The sequence below is a fragment of the Platalea leucorodia genome (genome assembly GCF_965183815.1).
Source record: "Platalea leucorodia genome assembly, chromosome: 6".
In the NCBI taxonomy this organism is placed as follows: Eukaryota; Metazoa; Chordata; class Aves; order Pelecaniformes; family Threskiornithidae; genus Platalea; species Platalea leucorodia.
Window position 1 is genome coordinate 17,658,216 of NC_138828.1, and position 24,481 is coordinate 17,682,696.

At 35.5% G+C, this 24,481-nt stretch overlaps 1 protein-coding gene across 1 annotated transcript in view; it reads right to left on the reverse strand.

The window, feature by feature from the left end:
• The window catches only part of IQCM (IQ motif containing M), a gene marked incomplete at both ends in the record, with an annotated part of 107,195 nt that overhangs the window by 48,180 nt on the left and 34,534 nt on the right, over positions 1–24,481 (reverse strand). The window contains 4 exon segments of the mRNA XM_082315043.1: positions 11,866–12,000; positions 15,037–15,110; positions 15,112–15,179; positions 16,546–16,793. Of these exon segments, the coding sequence (XP_082171169.1) occupies positions 11,866–12,000; positions 15,037–15,110; positions 15,112–15,179; positions 16,546–16,793 (525 nt within the window).

Consider the following 24,481-nt stretch of genomic DNA (forward strand, 5'->3'; position numbering starts at 1 on the left):
GAGCTATTATGTTAAGGTATCACTGACAATGTATTTAAGAACAGAAAATGTACATGCAGATTTCCTCTGCATGAGGTATTGCTTGAACTACTCCATATTCAAGGGAAAGGAAGAACCAGTGTAATAAGCACTTTTTTTCCTAGTGCTTTGACAAAAGGCCTAATTCTGCCCTGGTTGATCAAGCGTCCACAGTTTTGAAGTGTACCAAATCACAATCTGTCACACAGTCTAAACATAGCTCTATGAGCTTTTGAAAATCCCACTTCTTCCATGTACCGATGTTCCATATGAAATTGGCAATATAAAAGCAGTGGCTTATATTTAAGAAATACAAGTTTACACATAGCAGTGACTTCCTGGTCATTTTTGAAAGTAAAAAATTTCTTTTCCTGTATCATTACTGTCAGTAGAAGATTTGTTTTCAACTGCAGGAAGCATAGGATCAAGCTGTGAAAGTCTAAATAACTTTTAATTGTTACTCAGGTGCAATTTTATTTTAAAATGGCAAAGACTTTATGCCATGACAGCAAAATTAATAAAAATGCAATTTCTATTCTGGATCATGCAATTTCAAATGTTTACATGTGTCTTTAACACAGAACATACCATTAACCTTGTCAAATCCATACAGCCGAAACAGGGTGGTTCCCACTAATTCCTCTACAGTGAGATTCTTTTCTGACTCCTCATTGGAAGAAAGTTCTGGCAAAAAGCAGTCCTGAAACCATCAATAAAATAGAATATTGTCAAAATACTTTCTTGTGATAGATCGCCAATTTTCTCCTTGACTTAGAAATATTGATGAAATTGATAAATCTTTGTAAAGTCTCAGCATTTTCCAGGGACTTTGCTGAATTGTTTCTACAGAATTTAATGGAATGGACCATAAGTAAAGCTGTGTAACACGCATGTTCTTTTTTTTTTCCAGGATAAAGACATTAAAAAAAATCTTAATTTTTAATTCTTAGGCTTTTACCTCAACCCTTTTTCTTACATTCAAATAGTCTTTCAGTACTGGAAAAACAAAATAGCAAAAGCAGCTTTAGTAACTGTATTCATTATACTAACATAAACTTTCAACTTAAGTTTTACAGAGATTTAATCTGAGCTCATGAACTGTTGTAAAAAAGGGATATAAGTGACTTAAGTCATTATTTAATTACTTTCACACAAATATTTAACTCAGTGTGACAGTATTATACTGATACTTAAACGAGAGTTTCCCATGCGTCTTTGAACCTATGGCCAAGACCAATTATTTGGAATGATGAGCTTAATTTGAATCAGTTTTTCTATTGATGTCATTGGCCTCTAGATTAAATCCTACAAGTGAGGGCCTGTCTGTATATTTAGAAGACAATACACTTTGAAACAGATATTTGAGACTTAATCATTTAGTTTAGAATATTTTCTAACAAAAGAGTTACAGATATTTTATCTATCATTGTATTAAACTACATATACCATGATTGCATGTTCTTGGATGAGAAACTAGGAAGTCTAGCTATAGGTATTATTAGTTTATTAATTTCTTTTTATTTTCCATTTAAAAGAAAACATTTATTAATATAGAAATGCAGAAAACCATTGTTTTTTATAGCTTTCAAACTGGCAAAAAAATATTAAGTGCAGTATTTAGCTGACAGTGTTGATGACCTTCTTTAAGAAAATGCAGCCTGTTGATGTGTATCCTAAAGTATTCAGTCACCTACCACACAGAGATTTGTTAGATGTTGTCTTCAACTACAGCAGAGAGACATCTTGGATCTTATCCTCCACATATGTTCTAGAGACTTTGTGTCAAGCAGTTGGATGGTTATCACAACATTATATAAAACGCATCCAACGCAAGGGGTGCAGTTTCAAACAATGGATTCAAAAGAAATTACCCCAGGCATGCAGCTTGCAGCACAACTTAAAAAAATTAAAATAATAATTCATGAACCAGCAACAATGATGCTCACAGTGATAGATGTCCCTAGTGCAGAAACATAGCCTCTTACTGGGTGACAGACAATATTAGCAACACTACCCTAAAACTCAATTTCAGATAGAATAGCAGAACTGAGACCAATGTAATTCCAGCAAGCCAAATAACAGAAAACCAAAAAGTTACTCATCATCAAAACTGACAAACAAGTCTGTTTTCTTTAGGAGAAACACAAACATTGATAGCCAAATCACATGCTGGTAGAAGGACTGGTAATTCTCTAGGAGTGTTATACAATTAAAGAGGATGTTTTGTGTTGGGTTTGATTAAGCAGATATAACAGTTGATAGCCAGATAAGTATTTAATCCTTCTACTGAATAGAAGGCAAAAGATAATTTAGAGGGAAAAAAAGTAACTACTCACTAGATTGAGAAATACTACTTCATATAGAGTTACTACAATAATAAAATGCAAAAAGATCATAATCCAAAAGGAAACAGAGGTCTTGATAAGTCTTCATACACAGCATGTCTAAATGATAGAATTCACAACTATAGAGCTCCTTAATTACATTTTTTGTAGCTGCGTCATTTTTAAACCAGGTGTGAAAGGGGCAGAATCTTAACCTATAAGCTCAAGATATTCTCCTGGACACGAACTTAACAGAAATGGTTCATATCAACATCAATTGTTGATATCACAAATGGTTGATGTGATGATATTGCACAATATAATTTTGATATAGAATTCTTTTTTGCTTTGGGTTTGAATGCTGGATGAGCTGTTTTATAGAGGGCTATTCTTCAAAAAAGGAAGCATATCTATGTCAATCAAATGATTACATTTATGCCATCTAACCTGAGAGATCTTTAAATGCAATGATAGATTACAGGAACATGTGACAGGACATTTTAAATAACAAAATGTTTTTACTCAAATAATTTACATAGCAGCAGAAAGCAAAGACTAACTTTGCTGAAGTAAGGAAAAATTTAAGAAAATACTGCAAATAAAGTGTCAAGCAGATGACAGCATAGAACGATCCTGTTATTTTTAATATAAAGTTGTATAGACCAATTTTACAGTTTAAACCATTTTGCTGTAGTATATCCTTATTTTTTCCCTTTTACAAGGTATTTTGCCACTGCTTTCAACTAGAAAAGGATGTTGTATAATAATGTAGAGTTAATCAGCAAAGTAATTTTAATGGGGCAAAGCCCCTATGCTCCTACTTTTGTAATCATGACAAAAAGCTGAATGTTGTTATTGCTGATACATTGGAATTTGCCTAAAAAGCGCCAAGTTATCAAAACCTAACAGGAAAAAAAAAAACAAGGCAAAGTTAGCATTTCAGGGTTCTATTAAACAAGTTGGGCAGTTTCTCTACTTCGACAACTATTTTTCATCAGAAAAAGCAAATCTGATTTTTATTTAAAAGCCTTTGTATCCTACTCAGTCTCCTGCACACATTCACTACTGACAGAAAGAATTCAAGGACCATTTTTTCATGAGTAGTACCTGTCTCAACAGGCAACAAGAATTAGCTGAAGTTCAGTACATGGGTGTTAAGTACGTGCCTGGGGGAGAGGACTAAGTATGAGTGTGTATGTGCATACACAATATGAAAGACACACAAAGAAAGAAGCTGCTCCTTAGAAATCACCTATTTGATGACCATGGGCATAAGAACCTGTTCTAAGCCAATTTTAAACAATTCAGGCCAAATTTCTAACACTAATTCAGTATACGATCAGAGACAAATAATTTAAACTCTTTTCTTTATTTCTCCATCTAAGAAATGGGAATAATATATACTTATCTACAATACAGCAGTATTGGAAAGATTATTGTGCTTTTAAAGTATGGATAAAAATTGCAAAAAAAGATGAAACTGTAACATAATCCGTAAACTAATACATAAACTGGATATTAGAATGATTCTGCCTTCATAGTTATCAAATAAGATGTTTAAACTTTTTACACTCATTGCCCTGTCAAGATGTCTTGGAGCATGGGAGCAGCGATTATTCACATTTCCTCCTGTTTAACAAGTGATTTCTGTTAACTGGATATAGATCTTTTTTTTTTTTTATTTTAAGATATATTATGCAAGTCTTCAACATTATTTTTATATATTCTATATGTACTATAGATACTTATCCACATATCTACACAGATGCATTGTACTGTGCATATACTAAAATATATTATAAATATTATATTTTAATAGGGGTGGTAATTAAGTCAATTTATATGGTCCATCTTGCCACAGACAGCAAGTTCTTTGAACTTTTAAAACCTGATATATATCTTTCTGACCAAGAATACTGCAATAATAAATCTTTTCATGTATTATTGGAGAATAAACCTTCTTAAATCATGTAAAAGACATATTTGTAGCAATAAATGGTGAACATTTAATTTCTCTCCCACATACTGCTATTCTATGCTAGAATTTGTGAATCTCTTAATAGCTACTTCATCTTTAAGCTCGTATTTTCCGCTGACTCATTTTTTCTTATTAGGGATCAAAATATCCTACTCAAAGGGTGGATAAATACTTTTCTGTCAAAACTGAGATGAAGTATAAAGTGAGGTCTCAGAGAGGTCTGTCCTGAGTCCGGTTCTCTTCAATATTTTCATTAATGACTACTGAGATAATGGAATAGAGAAGACACTTATAAAGCTTGTAGGTGACACCATGCTGGAAGCAGTTACAAACACTTTAGAGGAGAGCACTCAAACTCAAAATTATCTTGATGAATTGGAGAAATGGCCCAAAGTCAATAGGATAAAATTCAATAAAGACAAGTGCAAAGTAGTAAACTTGGAAAGAAACAATCAAATGCTCAAAAATGGGGGAGACTGTCTAGGCAGCAGTAAAGACTTGTGCTATAGAGGACAACAAGCAGAACAGCAGTTAACAACACAATTGCAAAAAGAGCAAATGTCATCCTGAGATGTTCTAACAGATATGCTGCCATTCAGGCATAAGAAGCAATGAACCTGCTCCAACAGTATTGGTGGCCCTTCCAGAGCAGTTCATCCAATTAAGGAACTAAAGTCAAATTCTACACGAAAAAAAGTTTCAAAAGGTAATGCCATTAAGACACAGGTGAACTTGATGAGTTCTCTTAACGGAAGGCACTTCCTTTTTTACTCATGTGGGTACTAACACACTAACAGTCAGAGGTGTCAACAGGTGAACAGGATCTAGCCACAGCAAAGAGAAAACTTGAGGCCAGAGACGGATGGGGATGAGCTGCAGACAAATCAGTGGGTGCACACTGCTACAGTACTTCCATGTTTTTCCATAATAATGAAATGGGGACGGCCTACGTGTACCAGTTGGTGATCTGGAAAATCTCCTAGATAAAGAGTCCGCAAATGTAAAATAGACAAAGCAGCATTATGATTATTTGTTAACCCTTTCAGTGTGGCACACGCTAATTTACTTACACATTTAAAAAGATTTTAAAATATGTGTGCTATTGCATCAAGGGAATTAATTGCACTTGATATTATTGCATGAAACGTATTAGCAAACTGAGCCACTAATATTTATATAAAAATATGAATTCCCTGTAGTGACACTAATGAAAACACAAACTGCCGGGTGGACAGGGTTGTGGTCTTATGACACTGTCCTTCTGGGCCTGAGACAGGCCAAAGCGCTAAGAGAGAAGACGGGCAACTTGATCAAGACACTCTATTGCAGTGATCCTAAATGGTGTCATTAGAGAGAGCAGGGGAAAAAACCATCCTAAGCTTCAGTCAAGAGGTAACACACCACAAATTTGTGATAAGCACTTGCAACAAAAAATGCTGGCCCAGGGAAGGTCCTTTCTCCCTAATCTTCAGCCAGATGGTCCCAAAAGCAGTCAGACCAGCATAGGCACTGCTCTGTGTTCCACCACTGGCCATACACTGAAGGATAAGTACTGCAATCCTGTCATGCTTGTCACTGGATTCACTGTGATAGGTATCATCCTTCCTATATTTGGGGGTAGAGAGACACAGCTGGCATAGAAAACTAGTCAAATGTAAGGACTTATACTCTTCCTATATCGGTGTAGAGAAGTTCTATCATTTAAATTTAAAAATTCCCCAACTTTCTTTAAAGCAGATTTGACAATGAATCATTATTTATACAATCTATTAGTATTAGGATAGTGCTCAGGAGCCCTAGGCACAGAACAAGACCCATAGTGCCAGATTCTAACACAGATGGAACAAAAAAGCCAGTCCAAGATTTTATAGCTTAGGTATAAGAGGAAGAGACAAGACAGGAGAATATAAATAAGACAGCATCAGTCTGGATGACAGACAGCAGTGTCAGCATACTACTAGTTCAACAGTTGTCAACTGTTCTGTAGACATTGTAGCAAAGGAGAATTTTAAGGAGAAAATTTGCTTCTCAGATAGTTGCATTGTTGTTCCAAAGTAGGTTTTTAGAATAATTCTAAATATGATGCAAAATGTGAACAGACTTGCAAAAACTCTCTTCATCAACTAAGCAGATCACTTGTTTTGTTCAGGTCTCAACTTTTTTATCAAAATATCTTAATAAATCCATAATGATGTTTTGGACTATTATTACTGTCAAAAAGAAATAACATTTTAACCATGTTAAAACGAGGTTGGTGGTTGGCCTAGGGTACTCTGGGTTGTGTGGGTAACCCAAACTGAATTTCCTGTTACGATTTGCCAGCCTGAGGAGGAGCATACTGATGATATGCTAACAGCAAAACACTCAATCAAATCCAGTTCTTAAGCATGAAATTTACTTTCTTTTAAAAAGGAAAAAAAAAAACAAACAAAAAACCAAGAAGAGAAATACAGGCTTATGTTTGTATATATGTGGTAGGTTAGAAAGGATGCTTGTGGACAAACATTGACTAGATAGCATTTGGATCCAGCAGGGATCCTTGCATGCTTGTTAACAAACATTCCAGATGTTGTGGGAGTTCTTTAACCTTTTAAACTAATATTTATCTGTAATTCTTTTGGGTGAGAATCAGCAGTCAAGGAGAGGGGTATACTACACATATTTTATTTCCTTTTGCTGCAGTTGACAGTGAATGACCCACAGTCTTTAAGACCTGAAGGGAACATTAGATCAGATTTGCATTTAGCCTTGATCCAGCAACCATTATATAGGAAATGCAAAGCTTTGCAACAGTTCTATTAAGACATTTTATTAATGCATCTATTCATTATCACTAACTCACTTGGAGAGTTCTTCCACGGTGGAATTTAAATTTCTTGATGTTATATTTGCCTTACATGTTCATAATGATAGCCTGCGTCTGCCTCAGGGCTCACTACCACATAGGTGTGGAGAACATTATTAAACAATGGTACAATGAAAGAAACTCCCGAGTATTGTGTTCTGCCAGATGCATGAGAGCTATTACACCTTTGTTGCTATTACAGTATTCATAGCTTCCTGTTGCTTGTCCTGTAAGATTTTGTTTAAGGAAAAATAAACAGTTTCAGGAGGCAATTTCCCATCAGTGATGCAGGAAGCATATTTTTCTTCAGAATGTGCATGGTACTCAACACAGAAGGGTCCTGCTCTATAAATAAGGCTTTTCTGGCATGACTGCAACAGAAATTGCTATTAGATGTTGTTTATATTTAACAATTTATGCATAAGATGTCACAAATATGAACGACAGTAAGGAAGAATTGAGAGAGAAAATAACTGCAGGGTGCATTGGGGAAAGCTTCAGTCAGACAGTGCCATTTCTGAGGTGAACCTCCAAAAACCTGAGAGCTTTCCAAGGGCCCCAGTAACAGGCACCAGTTATCACAGAACAGCCCAGTTGGACCGAAAAATGATGAAGGTTCAGCACGAGTCAAGCTCTGAACCACAGGTTGTGACAAGGGCAATGTAGGACTGCTCTACTACCCTCTATTAGCTTCATGCAAGGAAGCATTCCCTGGGGACCTCCTGCATCTCCCCTCCCTGTCTGCAGCTTGAAAGGGAATTGGCATTGACTTTAATGAAGACATACTGCTTTGACATGTCTGTTAAGAGTTCATTGTTTTGCCCTACCATTTGTTGTTTCAAATCAAAGCCAGAGCAGTCTGCAACCTAAAAGCTCCTTTAAAAAACCTTACCTTCCACTAATATATGAAAATTTAAATACATGAAAAGTTTGGATGCTTCTGTACTTAAATGAAGAGATGGTTTACTACCTCCCTGCAAATGCAGAACAATCATCAATGAGGTAAAGCTGATACAAATTGAGATTGCTTATAGGCAATGATTCAAATTCAAGTAGAATATGTGATATTTCATATCATTAGCCTAAACACTGGATATTTTGTATAAATACAAGACTAGTTATCAAGATCACAAATAGGAAGATGGCAAAATCTGTTTTTAGTAGAGGCAGCTCAGAAGGGCCAGTTGCAGAGAAAATCCTTACTGTGTTTACATTTTATTTGAAAATACTCCGATTATCAGGATGCTGCAACTGTGAACAGTTTGCCTTAACAACAGATACCAGGATCAGCTCATAACTATTTACCTAACCCAGTCTCAACCAGCGTTAATAGAAGTAATTCCGGTGACTGCAGAATACATTAAATAACAAGATATTACTGCTGGACTCTTCAGCAAATCTAGAAGCAAAATAACTAGCAGTCCCAATATCTAACCTACATGCATGCATAGTTCCTCTGAGTTCAATGTAAATATATATGTGAATTGAATATGCAGCACTTTGAATCAATCAGAGAAAAAAAGTATATTTAAACATAGGCTACAATACTGCTTTCTGAAAAATATTTAAAGACATATTTCTCAATTAGGTATAATTTCAATGGATACTTCAAAGCATATGGCCAAAATTGATTGGTTCATTACCTCTATTTTTCCATTTTATTCAAACAAAGTACAGCAGCGTTGCACTGAGCTTTTCTCCTGACTGCATAGTGCATGGCATTCTGTTTTTCAATAGCAGAATGAAGTAGCAGCACAAATTGGTTTGAAATATGATGAAATAGCATCATTACTTGTGTATGAAATCCAAAAATCACTGTCCTATGACCTTAATTTTAATTAATTGGCTTTTTTTTGAAACCAGTAGCTAAACCTCACCACTGATAGAAAATGATTCAATTATTTCTAGTCAGTCCCTAACTCCTCAGTGAGCAATGTGTTAGCTAGTAATGCAGTCACCTGTTTTTCCTCACACTGTGAGGAACAAGATTTGTATAGATACATCTAGAGAATCCTCTGCAGTTAAATTCATTTGACCTAAAGGAAGCTCACTTTGTTCTCCAGAAGTTAAAAAGCAGATTTCAAAAGGAAATCACAAATCTGTTTTTCTGTTAAGCCTCAATTCAGCATCCATAAGTCCACTCCAGGTACCAATGTCTTCTTTAGTTCCCAACAATGTAATTTCTATAGTCTTGTTTTGTCAGATTATTGTATTAGGTTTGCTTGTATAAACACAGAGACTCAAAACAGTATGTCTAGTAGCCTTCCATATATTCCATATTTTTTCTATTCCACCTAATATTTCTAATTCACTTTTTGCAGGTATTTTATAACAGATAGTCTTCTTTCCTATTTTGACAGCAAGCTCTTTGTTATATAATGATGAATATTAGCATTTTGCTACAAATATTCTTGTTTTATTCTGATAATTTTACTATCTTATCTTCAGTGTCTAACCTTTACATCAAATAAGCAGATCCCATACAAATCAGATTTGTGGTTATGTATGACGGATGTCATTAAAACTCTCAAGAGAACATGTAAAATGAGAAGTCTTCAAGCTTTTCCTGCCTAAATTATTGTTAGCCAAAGACAATACTCATCATTTCATTACTGAAAATGGAAAAGTGACAGGACATTTAACATGTGGACACTTATTTTCACAGGCCACGGTTTTTCAGCAATGTTTAGATTCATTAAAAAAAAAAAAAAGACTGATTTTTTTTTTTTCCCCTGTGCTCAGACTAAATAGCCACAAGGCCAGGGTCCCTTTTCTTGTTTTAACCTTCCATGGGTCAGTCACATGGCCAGACAGGATGCAATGTTCACTCAAAAAAGCTCAGTATAGTAATTATCAGTAGATGTCTCCACCATTCTGCCCAGACACACACACCCTCCCTCCCTCTTAGCTTTCCATTCCTGGATAGGCAGGCTGATGGTATGGGATGCTCTGCACTGGCACAGAAGACAGTTGCATCAAATCAGTATTCAGCAATTCAAAACATTCAAGTTGCAGTGTCTCTCCCAGGAAATTTAGCAAGGTTATACTCTGTTAATAACTTATCTTCAGAAATAATGACATTTGTATTATAAAATTGAGAAAGAGAGGGCACTTTACAGATAAGTGCCAATTATTCAAAATGCTTCTATGTTAGAAATCATTTTATGGGTGCCCTTTAGACACAGGCACATCTCCATGTTTCAGCAGTTATTCATCATTTACACTTTCATAATTTGAGAGAGTTTTCAACTCAAAATGAATAAGAAGCCTACACACTGCCTCAAATGGCTGAACAAGCCTTGATAACACTTCATACCTAAGAGACTCTAAATAAATTAAATAATGAGTAGGGAAGCATGAACCTTTCCTAGTCTGTCTGTGAGCACAGTGGAAAGTAGCAATAGTCTCCCAGATCTAGGATATAAGACAGAAATCTGTCTCACAGTCACAAAATCTCCTGTTACCATAGTGATGGGGACTGAGCAAACGACTAAAAATACCTGGTCTTATTCACACTGTCTTAGGAATGTGACCTAAATGACATGTAATACATGATTTTCCATGAGAAATTAATTGCATTTACTAGGAGCCAACACTGAGAAGCAGATAATGTGCAAGTATGATGTGTGGTCAGATACACAAAGAGACCACCTTCTCAAAGATGCAGCTTGAACAGAGAGCTGGCTGGAAGAAAGCATACAAAAAATCATGATGAAAAGAAACCACATGTAGGTCATTAGAAGTCAAAAACATCAATTAAACATGGATTTCTCTCACTAAATAAAGTTGTACATTAAAAGCATTCTTTGGAATTGCTGATACATAAAATAACCTCCAACGAAGATCACTGTCCACAAGAATCTCCCAGTTGTGATGACCATCAAACTTAGGAAGACACAGAGATAATATAAATTCATGTTTAGACTGGCTTTGGTTCACAGCACCTACATATGTCAGTACAAACCAAAAGTGTGCTACAAAAGTGTGCTAGAGGAGAAATTGCAAGTGACATCTCCCACCTCAACTTGTGAGGTGCCCAAAGAGGCTGCCTCCATAAGTCTCACCCAGGAGCTGCTGCTGCCGCTCCACACTAAATGCAGAGCATTGCAGGCTCCTCCACTGACAGCCCTGGGAAAAAGAAAAGCCAGAAGGAAGATGAGACTAGATTTATTTGAAGGGCTTAATTGGTTACAGTTTTATTTCTATTTTTAAAGGGTAATGATCTCCCTCCTCTTTACAGTACAGGATATCTTGATTCTTGCCTTGTGACAACTTATTTTATTTACAAACATTCATCTATGTTTGTTGGGCTGAGTTGTTTAAGGATGTTGGAAGGCAAGCACCACTGACTTTACAAAGTGGGTAAATGTTTTGCTTGGAGACATCTGCAAGTGTAAACTTGCCACAAAATTGCTCTACACCCTCTTAAGTATATTCCAAGATAGTATGGGATTATATTCCAGCATTGTTAGACACGCTGGAATTCTAGAAAATGTACTTTATTTCAAGTATAATGATAAAATGCTCCCTTTTGAAAAAGATCATCAACATCAGGTAGGGTTTGCCTTGACTTTGCTTTTAAGAATAGTAGCTTCTTTACCCATGTAAGGAAAAAAACAAACAAACAAAAACCCCAAAGCCTGCAGCATCTGCAGTTGAAATTTTGTACCATTGTAGAGCATTTTTAAGAAACCACTTATGTGGACAGACCAGCTGGAGGACATGCTGTGTTCCACTAGCAGGTATTGAATATCCACAGTCTCTCAAAAATTCAGGCAGATCACTTCTGTCCATCTTTCTGTCAAACTCTCTCTTGGAAAACATTGTTTCATAAACTGAAGAAGAGAAGCTTCCATCAGATACATATTTACAATAAGTTATTAGGCACTGGTATTTTTTAGAAATATTCTCTTCAGAATCTTTTCTTCTTTTTTAGAAATATTTTCTTTAGAATCAAATTAATATGCTTGATAAACTTTTTATGAAAACTTAGGCCTATGCAGAGGTCATATGATGGGGTAGTTTGCTGCTGACTTACTCTTGCACTAAAGAGTAAAGAAACTCACACATCATCCTTATTGAATGCAAAGGGGAACACTTAGGCTGAAAAACATCTCTTGCCCATATTAGAATTTCTCAATATGGAAAGGTGACGAACTCTGCAGAACTAGCCTGGTAGAAAAAGGTCGAGGTAAGTAGATAATTATATTGGTTAATACTCTTTTTTTTCCTTGGCAGATATGCTCAACTTACTTAAGCGGTATATTAAACTGCTCCCCCTAAGGTAAAACTCACAGTGTAAGACATTGTCCCCAGTATTATCCTACTGGAAATGCCCATAGATGCCTTGCTGCAGCTACTTTTAAAAAAAAAAAAACAGGAGGATTTATATCAGTAGGCTAACAGTCAATTATTTTCTTGGTAAATTTAATATATTAAATAATATAGCTTCAGTCAAAGAGAGTAACTCAGAGATAGGTGTTGTGTGATTTATTTTGTACTGCTCAGGGAAGGAAAAGTACAGATTAAAAATAAAAAACTTCACAGTCTCCTATACTTTCATGTCCACAGAACATTTCAGCTGATCTACCTATCTCACAGATTTTTACAGATTTGGTGAAATTCTGTATATCTTCCTTCCTGAGAGACAGATAATACTAGCCTAGTTGATTTACTACTAATTAATAAAACCACCAGTTTTTCTGTAAGACTTAACAGCAATAGATCATATTACACTCTATGTTATGCATGAGCATCTATAACATCTCTCTCTCTGTCTTCATCAAAGCAGAGCAAATTAATGTTAATTTAACATTTCAGAAAAACAGCATCTGCCTTTTAAGGCAGAGTTTACACTCTAATCTTTAAGACCATAAAGACAAAACAACAAAAAAAGACCATACATGGGGCTGCAACATCTTACCACATCTACAAACAAAGAAGCTTTCAAGGTATAAATTTAAGACTTCCTATTAAAGCATCAGTGACTCAACCATCAACCAGCATTTCATTACAATATGAAGAGTAGTGCAAACTTTTCAGTCAGCCAGGACCAGACAGTATGTTATGAGTTATGCAGCCTAGGACAAGAATACGCCTTTTTAGGAGGATATAGGGTATGTTTTCAGAATTAATTAGTTTTATTGATATTTTTTCTAACATATGGGGAAAATCAAATTATATGTATTTTTTTTCCTATGTGATGTTAGGAATATAAGACCTGATTATGGAATTTAGAAGGCAAAACTGAGACTATGCCGTGATTTTTCAGATTACATGATTTGCATCAGTAAGGCATTTAAAGGGAACTCAAAGTCTACCCACTGAATATGTTCAAATTAAGTATTACAATCCTCCTACTTTATACTGAAGTATACAGCTTTATGAATGCAGAATTAAAGGACTGAATGGAAATGGGAATCAAGATATAAGCAACTAATACGTATCAAGCTCAAAAGGCATAAGAATCAATTAGAACCTAACTCTCGTATTTCATGGGTGGTACATTTTTATTTCTCTGGAATGCTAATGCCTATTTAAAGGAGAGAAGGAAAAAAAAAAAAAAAGCAGTACATATCTAACCCTTAGGTATGAAAATGGTCACCTAAGTTCAACTTGCAGTATTGCGTTTTGATGCATGGTTGAAAACTCATACTAATTCTCTTTTTGTCATTTTTTTCTCATCAGGAAAGCTATTTTCTAGTGTATGCACTCATCTAATCTTAAATATCCTCTGTGATGAGACGGCCACCTCTTACTCTGGAAAAGGAATTTGAAGGGCAATGGATCAGACAAAAAGGAAGTTTAGATTAAATTTTGCAGTCTAAACTGCTTTTTATTTTCCTTAATATCTTCCTATAATCCTTAGGGTGATAAGGACTACACAAATAGAAACATTCAGAAGAATGCAGAAGGCAGCAGAGCACCTGGAGCTAAGGAACAGGCAGTTTTGGTATTAGTCAACTCTTTTCTCTTCTTTCAACACTTCTCTGCTTATGTATCAGGAGAAGCAGCCCTTGTGTCTGTGGCTTCTTGATTATGCCTTCAAGCTATTGTCATTTTTGCTTCTCCTGACCATTGCTTTTTATTCTGTTGTGTGTGTCCATGAATTTTCTACAATACAGCTGAACAACAACATCTATCTTCTCTATCACACCTGCTTGACTGTACAGTGAGCCATCAAACTGATGAGGAAACAGCAGAAACAAAAGCAGCTATAAAAACCAGATCCATGAATAAAATAGATAATACATGGATTGCTCAAAAAAATCTGCAAAGAGATCTTCTTTAGAGAGGCTCTCTAAACATACAAGTTATTTATTTCATTATGGGAGATGTTTAAGTGCTATTCATTTTCCACACAATCCCTCAAAAATACAATAGGCAATAATACAAGGAAAAAAAAAAATCTTGGCAAGAATGAATGAAAAGGATAAATTGTTAAGAAAATTGTGATGATGATACTCAGTTTTGCACTTTCTCACCTACTATCTCATTACAAATCCTCCTTCCTGACAGTTTGTGACTCTGCCCATCATTTAACAGTTAACACAGTTACAATCTAAGAACGGCAACACAATGACACAATCACAAAGTGCAGCGTGCGAGTGAGAAAATAACACTAATAGTTAATAATTAATCTCCTCATCAAGTGACCAGGAAAATCTCTTTATTCAAGCTAAACCCTACAGTTCCATAGTGCCAGAATGACATCTTAGAAATGCAGCTGTGCATATGGAGACATGAAATCTTCCTTGCACCAAAACTCATTTTAAAATAACCGTGTTGCAGACGTGGAATATTACTTAAGAACAGACAGACCACTGAAATTAAAATAAAAGAAAATTCTATTAAAAAATGGGATGACTTACATTTTTTCTTGTCCATCCCCTGCTCTAATTCAAAATACTGAAATAGTGTAGAGAGATCCAAAACACCAACAACATTTAATGCGGGCTATCATTTTATGGGAGTACCTTAAAACTGCTGGTAGGGATGGTCCATGACTTGTAGACTGTAATTACAGATATGTTTCACTTTCACTACTGTAAGAAATAAGTGAAGGGAAACTAAAGAAACAGATGAGGAGGTGGAACTAAGGGGTGTGCAGCATATAAAAAAATCTTAAAAGAAAGCAAGAACAAATTCCATTCCTGTAAACTCATATGGATAGATAGGTAAAAACAATTACTCCATAGCGCTCATAAGGGATGATCCTTTGCAAGGTGACTGGATAAAACTATTTTGGGATAAACACATTTTATCCCAAATTACAGAAGTAGATCAGGAACTATGTGAAATACTATCTACACATAATCAGAGTCTTGGGGGAAAGACGAGGTTCTGTATCTCAGCAGAGGAAAAGTGGAACAGTGAAACTTGGCAAGGTGAGAAACTCTGTGTGCGACATTCTTTTTTTTGATTAAAAGTATGTCGTGGGAGGAAAAAAACATATTTGTTTCCTACAGCCCAGGAGCAGATAACAAGAAATGCTGTCTCACCTCATCATTAATTATATCAGCAGCAAAAACTCCCTCTCCTCCAGTATATAAAGTGAAGGAATATTTTTAAAGGTTGATGATTACCAAATAATATGACCTGATTTTAATTGCCCTGTTTTAGGATTCTGGAAAACTAATAAAATAGACTGTTTAATGGATGACTTAGTTCCTACCTGATCCACTGATTTGAATTAGGTACAAGTTTTCTTATGGTAAACTTCTTAGACAGGAGGCTTAGACATCACCAGAAAAATGATATCTTAATCGAAGTTATGCAGCCTCCATTAGCACTCAACCTGCAACATGCATAAACTCTTTTAACTTGGTATAAACTCTGAGGTGGAAGGCAAAAGTACGTGTTACGGCATTCTAGTATGTCATTTCTCAGGAACTGGCATTTCATTTAGCAATACTAGATGACAAGCATGAAAAACAGTAATTATACTATAGAATCTTTTTTTTTTTTTTTTCTGTAATTGAAGCTTAAAACAGAGAAGGAGAGGAAGAGTGCAATAAACAGTCTGTTAGTCACAGCCTGTCCCTCTACCTGAAAAACTGCAAGCCCCAGAACTGACAGTACAATATGCATGTACACCAAGACTCTCTGAAGACAGAGGGATCAAATGTCACACAGGCCATTCTCTTCTAAAAATGAATAGAGAGCGTTCTTGAGATCAAGTGATGGAAATGGGTCCCAGCAGAGCACTCGCTATCACTGAATCCTCCCTAACCTTGAAGGTGCAGAACAGCCATGACAGACAGACTAGCTAAGCATGGGTTTTTTTTTCATAGCAAAATAGTAATAATCGAGAATTCTTACACTACCAGAATGTAAGTGGTACATGGATTAAACAATCAAGACATCACCTTAATCTTTACTTTCTCGAATGCCTTGTGTTCAAGCCACCCTCTGACATATCTTTGAATGCAAATGACTGCTTTAAGTACTTCCCTACTGCTAGGATGCTTTCTACTATCACGAGAAGCTTTAAAGACTTCCAGGTGAGTTATATTTTCCTTCATCTTCTTCTGACTTTGGAGGTCAAGGCGTTTGTCACTAGAAATTAAGGTACAGAAGATTTGTTTTTCAGTTTGGTGGACAAACGCTTGAACTATGAATCGAAATTCTAGAAGACAAATTGTAACGTGCACCTAAACTAATTACAGAATCACGTAGAATCCTTTTATTTACATGAATAACTTGAAAAGATTGAAAAGGAACTGTTGGTCATTTACCATCTACAATTACAGAATTAGCATCCAAATCTGCTTGCCAACTGTTCTGCTGCAGCTGTGTAGATCTGCACAATGCCCACGGCTTTGTAAACTATAAGGATTAAGTTATTATTTTAAACATTATTAACGTTTTGAATTCCTATTCAACTGTACAGTTTTTTACAAAATGGAGAACACAAAAAGTCATATTTTGAGTGAAAATACATTATGTCAAAAAAATTAATTTGAGTAAGACTAAAAAAATAACTTACCTATCAGCTCTTACAATTGAACTGATAATACAAACTACAGCAGATAGACACATTGAAACCTGTAAGTGTCTCTTCCATCTGAATGCTAAGTTGAATGGATTTTATTAATGTGTATTCATTAAAGTTGCCAGGAAATTTCCCCCCCCAAAAAATGATTTTACAAGAACATAGGAAAGTATTTAAACCAATCCTTTTCATAAGAATACACCAGGAAAGGCTGTATTGAAGATTTTCCTGTCAAAACAAGATAGCAAAGCCAAGATACTCAATAACCTGAAACGTACATGTATTTGCTACAGTAAAATTACTAGAAGTAATTTTAAAACCCTGAAAGCTCTCAGCTTTGTCTTGATACAGAATGAGTAGAAAGGAACTCTCTGAAGTTTCATCTCTACAGTCCTCCTATGTGATTCCTTGACTATGTCCCAACTGAGGAAATGATCAAAATATATATGATGAATAATCAAAATGACAGATTTTGCATTTCAGCAGTGAAACTGGCAGAAATGTAAACCAAAATGTAGCTGAGGATTTTTCATCAATCGCATTTAGAGCTTTCTTTTTTTCTGAAGGTATAATTGTGAATAGAAATAGCCATTTTATAGTTAAGGTCATAAGTAGCCATGTGCTGTAAAGTCAGTTGTAATTTTACTTACCACATTCAGATTGTGCCAAGACTAAACCAATCTGCTTGAAATATCATTGAATTGAGAGGAAAATGTTTTTCAATGCCTGGTCTTAACTAAGCAAGGTGCTAGTGAGATAAAATGCTTGAGAAATTAAGATCTGAGTATTTCTCAAAATCTTGTCTTTTGCTGGGTTTTTTTTGTTTGTTTTTGTTTTTGAGGTTCTAATATATTGTTGGGTTTTTTTAAACAAAATAACTTAGATGATGAATTTCAAACTAGTTATTTTCTGGTATTCTGTAGTACTTTTTCCCTCTAGTCAAGAGCCTGCAGGATTTCTCATTAGACCATCTTCTTATAATTAAAAAATATCATTTGCACTTATTCATCATTCCACTCTATGCCACAAAGACAAATCTGTTCCATTAATCTTGATCTCTCTACTGGCTAAAATGTCTTCCAGGTGTTTCACATAACCTCACAGTATGGGACCACAATTTCACCACTCACTTATAATCTGGTATAGCCTCTAACCTGTTCCACTAAACAAAGAATTGAACCCTCTACCAGCTTAATTCAGCTCCATACCAGCAGAGGCTGTGCATTTATTATCTTTCACAGTGATTCTATCAGAGAACAGCAGCATTTTAATTTGTTTGCAGGGTTTCAAAGAAATTGCAGTTTCATAGGTTGCAGAGGGAATGAGGGGACTCATCACCACAACTGTTTCTAGACAGGTCCAGCCAGTTTGCAGGTATCTACTCTGAGACATGAGAATATGCCAAGCATGAGGATATCCAAGGGCTACATCTCTGGACTGATCAAATCCACTGTCTTTGAAGACCAAGGAACAGCGTTATGTTAGATGGACAGGAAGGGAACTACCTGACTTATTAGATACATGGGTATATAGAATATACACAGTATTTCTGTAGATTTTTTTTATTTTTCAAAATTTTGAGAAAAAGTTTACCAGAGGCAATTATCTATGTTGGGAGGGCAGGTCCCATTGTGCTGTCTTACAGGAAGAAAAGTTTGAAATGTTTTCTTAACATTGTTTTCAGATTTATTTCAGATTCTAGGTATAGTTTGACTTTTCAAGCAAGATCCTTAGATCACTATGTAAGTTGAGGTAGGGGTAGGTTATTTGGGGAAGGCAGGGCACTTGGCTGGAAGGAGAGAAAGTCTTCCTAAGATCAACAAATTTTCTTTTGTTTTTAATGAAAATGTATTTCAGAACAATTCTGATTTTGTAACCATCATATTCTTTTTTAGATCCACGATAATAAAAATGATATGAAAGATATGGACAAGTGGCTGTTTGAAAGATCAAGTGTACAATCAAATCCTCACTTAGGTACAGCAGCTGTCTGCACTACAGATGTCTTTGTAAAATCAAATTCATGCTGCAGATCTGATGGCAATGCATTGAATGGCTCTTCCTACTGAATTATACATGTGGCATTTTTTTTATAATCTCACAATTTAATTTCATGCAATTTATATATTCTGATTAATAGTGCTGTGCAAAGATATATTTAATATGCTCTGGCACTGCTGTATAAATAATGTCTTATATCAGTATTTTGTGCTGTTCTTAAAGATTAATTTGTTTTAAGGTTGTGTTCAAGTTCCACTGTTCTTTCTCTTATGTGCCACAAAAAATGCATACTAAACTAACTCCTGCTTATTGTGACTTGTCTCAGTTACACTACCTCTAATGATAACTTTTACAGGAAAATTTGTTGTTTTAATAGAAGAAAATAGCTAAACAGAACAAAAAAGTGGGTTTTGTTTAATAAGTGTTTAGAATATACTAGAGCAGAACAAATACCAAGTATGATGTTTGAACAGGAATTTCTATCAAACCAACAGTTTATCTGCATTAATATATATTCCATCACTTACTTACAAATTTTAGTTCAGATAATGCTACTAATTAGTTTTGGCTGATATTGGAGTATTTTGTATGCCCCATTTATAAAAGCTGTTTGCCCATCTGTTAATAGGTTGGAAGTGATTAAAGGACACTTATTTTGGCTGTTGCAAAGGCCAAATAATTTTAAAGCTGCAAATATGTGACAAAATCAGATAAAGGTTTGCCAAGTTCAGGACCTGATTCTCCTAAAGAGTTGTGGTGTCTGCTTCCTTCCCCTCCTGCCTAAAGTATGTATGAGTTTTCAGTATATAAAAGCAAAAATTCAGCCTACTATGATATGGCACACCTACTATCTATTTGTTTAAACAGAGGTTTTAATAAACTCTGAATGTTTTTCAGATCTCTAGCTGAAAAGCATTTCTTCTGTTTGTATATTAACTTTGAAGCATTGCTTCTGAGATCTTAACTAAAATGTGGCTTACAAGAGTACCCAGTATCACTGTATTTTAATACCTGTGCCTTCTCTTCCTGTCTATTTTTTCATCAGTGTGCACAAAAGACCAGGAAAAGGATAAATAAGTCAATATGAGAAATATCAGAGGAAAAAGAAGATAAAAAAGAGGGTAAAGAATTTGAATGAAAAGGACAGTCATGGACAGTGAGCTGGGAATCAACAGCAAACCAAAAACCCTAATGGCAAGAGATTTGTGTGTGCCATTATTGCAAGATAACTACAGTCTTCAGTTCCATCTGGGGAAGAGTATTTCAGTCATATGTTTAACTTAAATGAAGACAAGAATTAGCCTTGTACGGAGAGCTGGAATAACTCCTGTATACCATTTACATCCTATGGCCTACCTGAAGGCAAATCTCACATATTAAATTGTACCCTGCTTTTTCTCCATATACTTAACTTGATGCTTTACAGTATCAGGAGAGAACCCAAACTGACCCTTACTGCAGATGAAAAGTAGCAATGGGATTGTGAAAAGAGTATTCAAACAGACATTCTAACCCTGGTTTGCCTGCAAACCCCTGAATACTTTTTTTTTCCTTGACTGGATTTGAACTGTTATACCGAAGTGAAAAGAGCAATAACTAACCCCAGGCTTATTTGCTTCATCTGCAAATTTAATTTTATAAATGAGCAACATAAAGTGCTACCAACATACATTAAAGGCATACCACCTGCTCTGTACTGCTTTAATGGAAAATCTGTCAAGCACTTTCTTTAATGATTTTATGTCTTAAAAATTCAACAAATGAAAGGATTATCACTGAAATCATATTAATCTGCAAAGGATTAACAGCCTACTGTTGAAAGACTTCATGAACTGCAATAGGAGAGGATCTGAAATAAAAAATGCAATGAGCTTTTCACATAAATAGTGCAGAAAGATTGTAGAGATTGATGCAGCAAAAGCGAAAATGGACTGAAACAAAGAATGGTGATGTGAATCAAACACTTCAGCATTGAAAATAAAACAAAATCATAGAAAACGTGCTATAAGCTGTAACATCCTTACCACCTGTACACAGTTTACTCATTTTCTTTCCAAGTTTCTGTGACCAGTTGCGCTCTCATTATCATTTGTAATTTTAAACAGATTTAGATACATTACCTGAAATGTCTTGTTTAAAGAATGAAACAGAATTTTATTGAACATTCTGAATTTAATGAAACACTCAGAATGAAGTCTTGATTTCCTACTGATACAGTCTTCTTTAAGGGATAGAAAGACCCCCTCACAGTTTATAAAATATTTTATCTTCAACAGTACACAGTTTAGCTTTTACAGTTTCAAGAAACAAATAGATTGTTTTATTTCTCTTATATTTTCCCTGCCTGTAGAACATTAATGAAATCATGGCCAGGCATTTCTTGTTATTTAGTGGCCAACAGAGTTCATTTCATCAAACACCATTCAGTAGTTATCCCTATTCATGAAGACACTTAAGGATGTGTTTGATTTTAGCTTTAGTAGGATTTAAGGATATGCTTAAAGTTAGGCATATACTTAAAATGCTATGCTGAATTTGGATGGAGGCAATTGGATGCTTACCTGAGCTAAAGTTAAAATTAAGCGTATGCTTAAGTGTTTTGCTGAATACAGATGGAGTGCTGAACTGGAGCCCAGTGATTACTCATAAGTGTCAGTATGTTCTCAATCCAGAAATTATCACTTTACAAATAGAATCTGAAGATATGCATATACATAATCAATGTATGGCTGAGTAGAATTTTGATGACCAGCTAATCACAATTCCTGCAGACATAAATTAAGAAGATGATGAAACACTGCTTAAACTCAAAGGTACATCCCAAATTATTCACTCAGGATGTACACAGAAGACAAAATATGACAGTGAAACAACATGGAGGAATAAAGGCAAGCCATAAGGAAAGGCACAACAGCTTTCACTTTTAGTTGAAGATACAATGTTCAACTTTGGGGCCAGTTTAGTTGGTCTCAGGGCCTGATACTAAAATCTGCATAGTTTCCTGAGGCTGCAATGATGTTAATGGGAGATCAAACAAACAGCTCCCATTCATCACACAGAAGAACCCAGAATCACCATTCTGAGGTTTTGCAACTTAGTGACATTGAGAATCTATGGATTCTACTTGGAAATAGTGTAAATGTATGACTGAGACTTATTCATGCTTTCTAATGCCTTTGTCAGTTTTCAATATTAATTTCCAAAAGAAAAATGTTGAAAAATAAGTTTGAAAATAAGTAAATCAGTTTCATCTGCAGTCATCACAAAAGATTAATAGGAAAAAAGGACCTCATATTCTTCCTCCTTTCTGACTTAGCACTTGATGCAGTGCTCTTCTTTTTGTTGGCTTGGAAGTCTACCATAATCTGGAAAGACAGAAGAAAGAGCTAGTCAATTAGGCAAAATCTACGACAGCTTATAACTGCCATATATTTCAAGAACTGTACATATACTTTAAAAGGTTTTAAATTTAGATAGGACTTACTGCTTTACTGAGCAAAACTAAAAAGTTCAAGGAAATAAACCCAACCTAATCAGTAACAGCAAATGTTAGGCATGAACCTAGAAATACTTTGCTTTAAGTTCAGATGTACAGGTTCAAAAAGGGTAAATACTACTTTCTTCTTTCCATCTCCTCAACAACTACTCCCTGTCCTGATACCTTATAATTCTAACAGTGTTTTCATTTAATGAATGATGAAAACACAAAACCCACAAACATTTACTCTCACTTGGATAGATCAGGTTGTTTGGCTTTTGTTTTGCATTTCTCATCTGGCTGCCTCTTAGAAAGGATACCATCATCTATAAAAGACTCAGAGAAAAAACCAAACCAAAACAAAACAACCAACCCAGTACAACCCAGTATGTAACTGAAGCGTGTAACTATAACCTGTTTAGATGTCCTTGCCATTTTAATTCCTGTGTTCCTGAAACACAGTGATAAACAAAGCATGTTAAAGAATGGATATCGGACATCACACCAAAATACCACCAATCCCAATATGTTCTTCCTAACAATGGCCAACAAAGGAGTATAGGGAGGCATAAGAAACATGGCACTTTCAAGCGTGATTTATCTCTATTATAGACTTCTGATTATCAGCAGTTTAGTGCCTGTGCTAGAGGCAGGATCTATACCCTTATGTTTAATAGCCACTGAATAACCAATCAGACATCAAATTGTCTAATCCCTTTCTGATCCCTCTTCTATTTTCAGACTTTGCAACACCTGTGGCTGCCAGATCCACAATTCATTTATGCATTATATGAAAAAGACTTTTATCTTTTTTTCTAAATTCGCTACCTGATGATTTCATCAGGCCCCTCTAGTTCTTGAGCTAGAAAAGAAATACATATTATTCTTCATTAGCCTTTCCTCTACTTTCAAGATTTTTATTCCTAATCTCTTACCTCTATCACCTGGATTTTATGATACTGAATCAATGGATGGTAAAATGGTATATGATATCCATTATCAGTAAAGACAGCATGAAACATTTTCCCACCTGACGATTCCCAGCTTATTTAGTCTGTTCTAAGACAGAAACTATTCCACACCTCTGGCAATCCCATACACTACCTTCTAGATTCCTATTCTTTTTAGAACAGTATGACTGGCATGTGGTGTTTAAGACATGGGTGTACTACTGGTGGAGTAAGAACTCTATCCCGATCAGCAGCCAGCTACACAGATACTTTGATATTCTTAGTAAATTCCAATTAGATTATCAGTGCTACAGCTTGTCTCAGTCTTCCTATCAGTTAAGGACCTGACACATTCAATCAGCTGAAGGAAAGACGGCATGCCTGCCAGGTGATTTGCTCCTATCCACCTCATGAAAAAGTGAGGTTGCGTGTTGCACTGGTTGCATGTTTCCACATATTTTTGGCTACCTCATGCTCCAGATCCTGCTCTATAGTCTCATTTACTCAAACCAGAGTCTCACATTCAACTGTACACTAGCCTTGCCTATTATCTACCACCTTAGACCCTACCGTGCTCTATGGACTTCCTGGTATTTCGGCCCAGCTCCCAGCCATGCTTTTCTCCCAACACTTCTACTGATTCTTTTTCTGACCTGATGTGCTTGGCTTCCGTCACTAACTCCTGACTGTAGCCTCTCTCCACACTGCTACCTGCCTTGAGGTACACAGACACGGCGATGTTTTCTATTCAGCCCTACATTCTTTTCATTTCGATACCCAACCTCCTCTGTGTTCTGTACTCCCTTTGGTTAGCAATTCCAGAAAACTAACCACAACCATTCCAGGTTCCTGCCTGTGTGAAAAAGCCAAATTCAGAGCTCATTCAGGTGTAC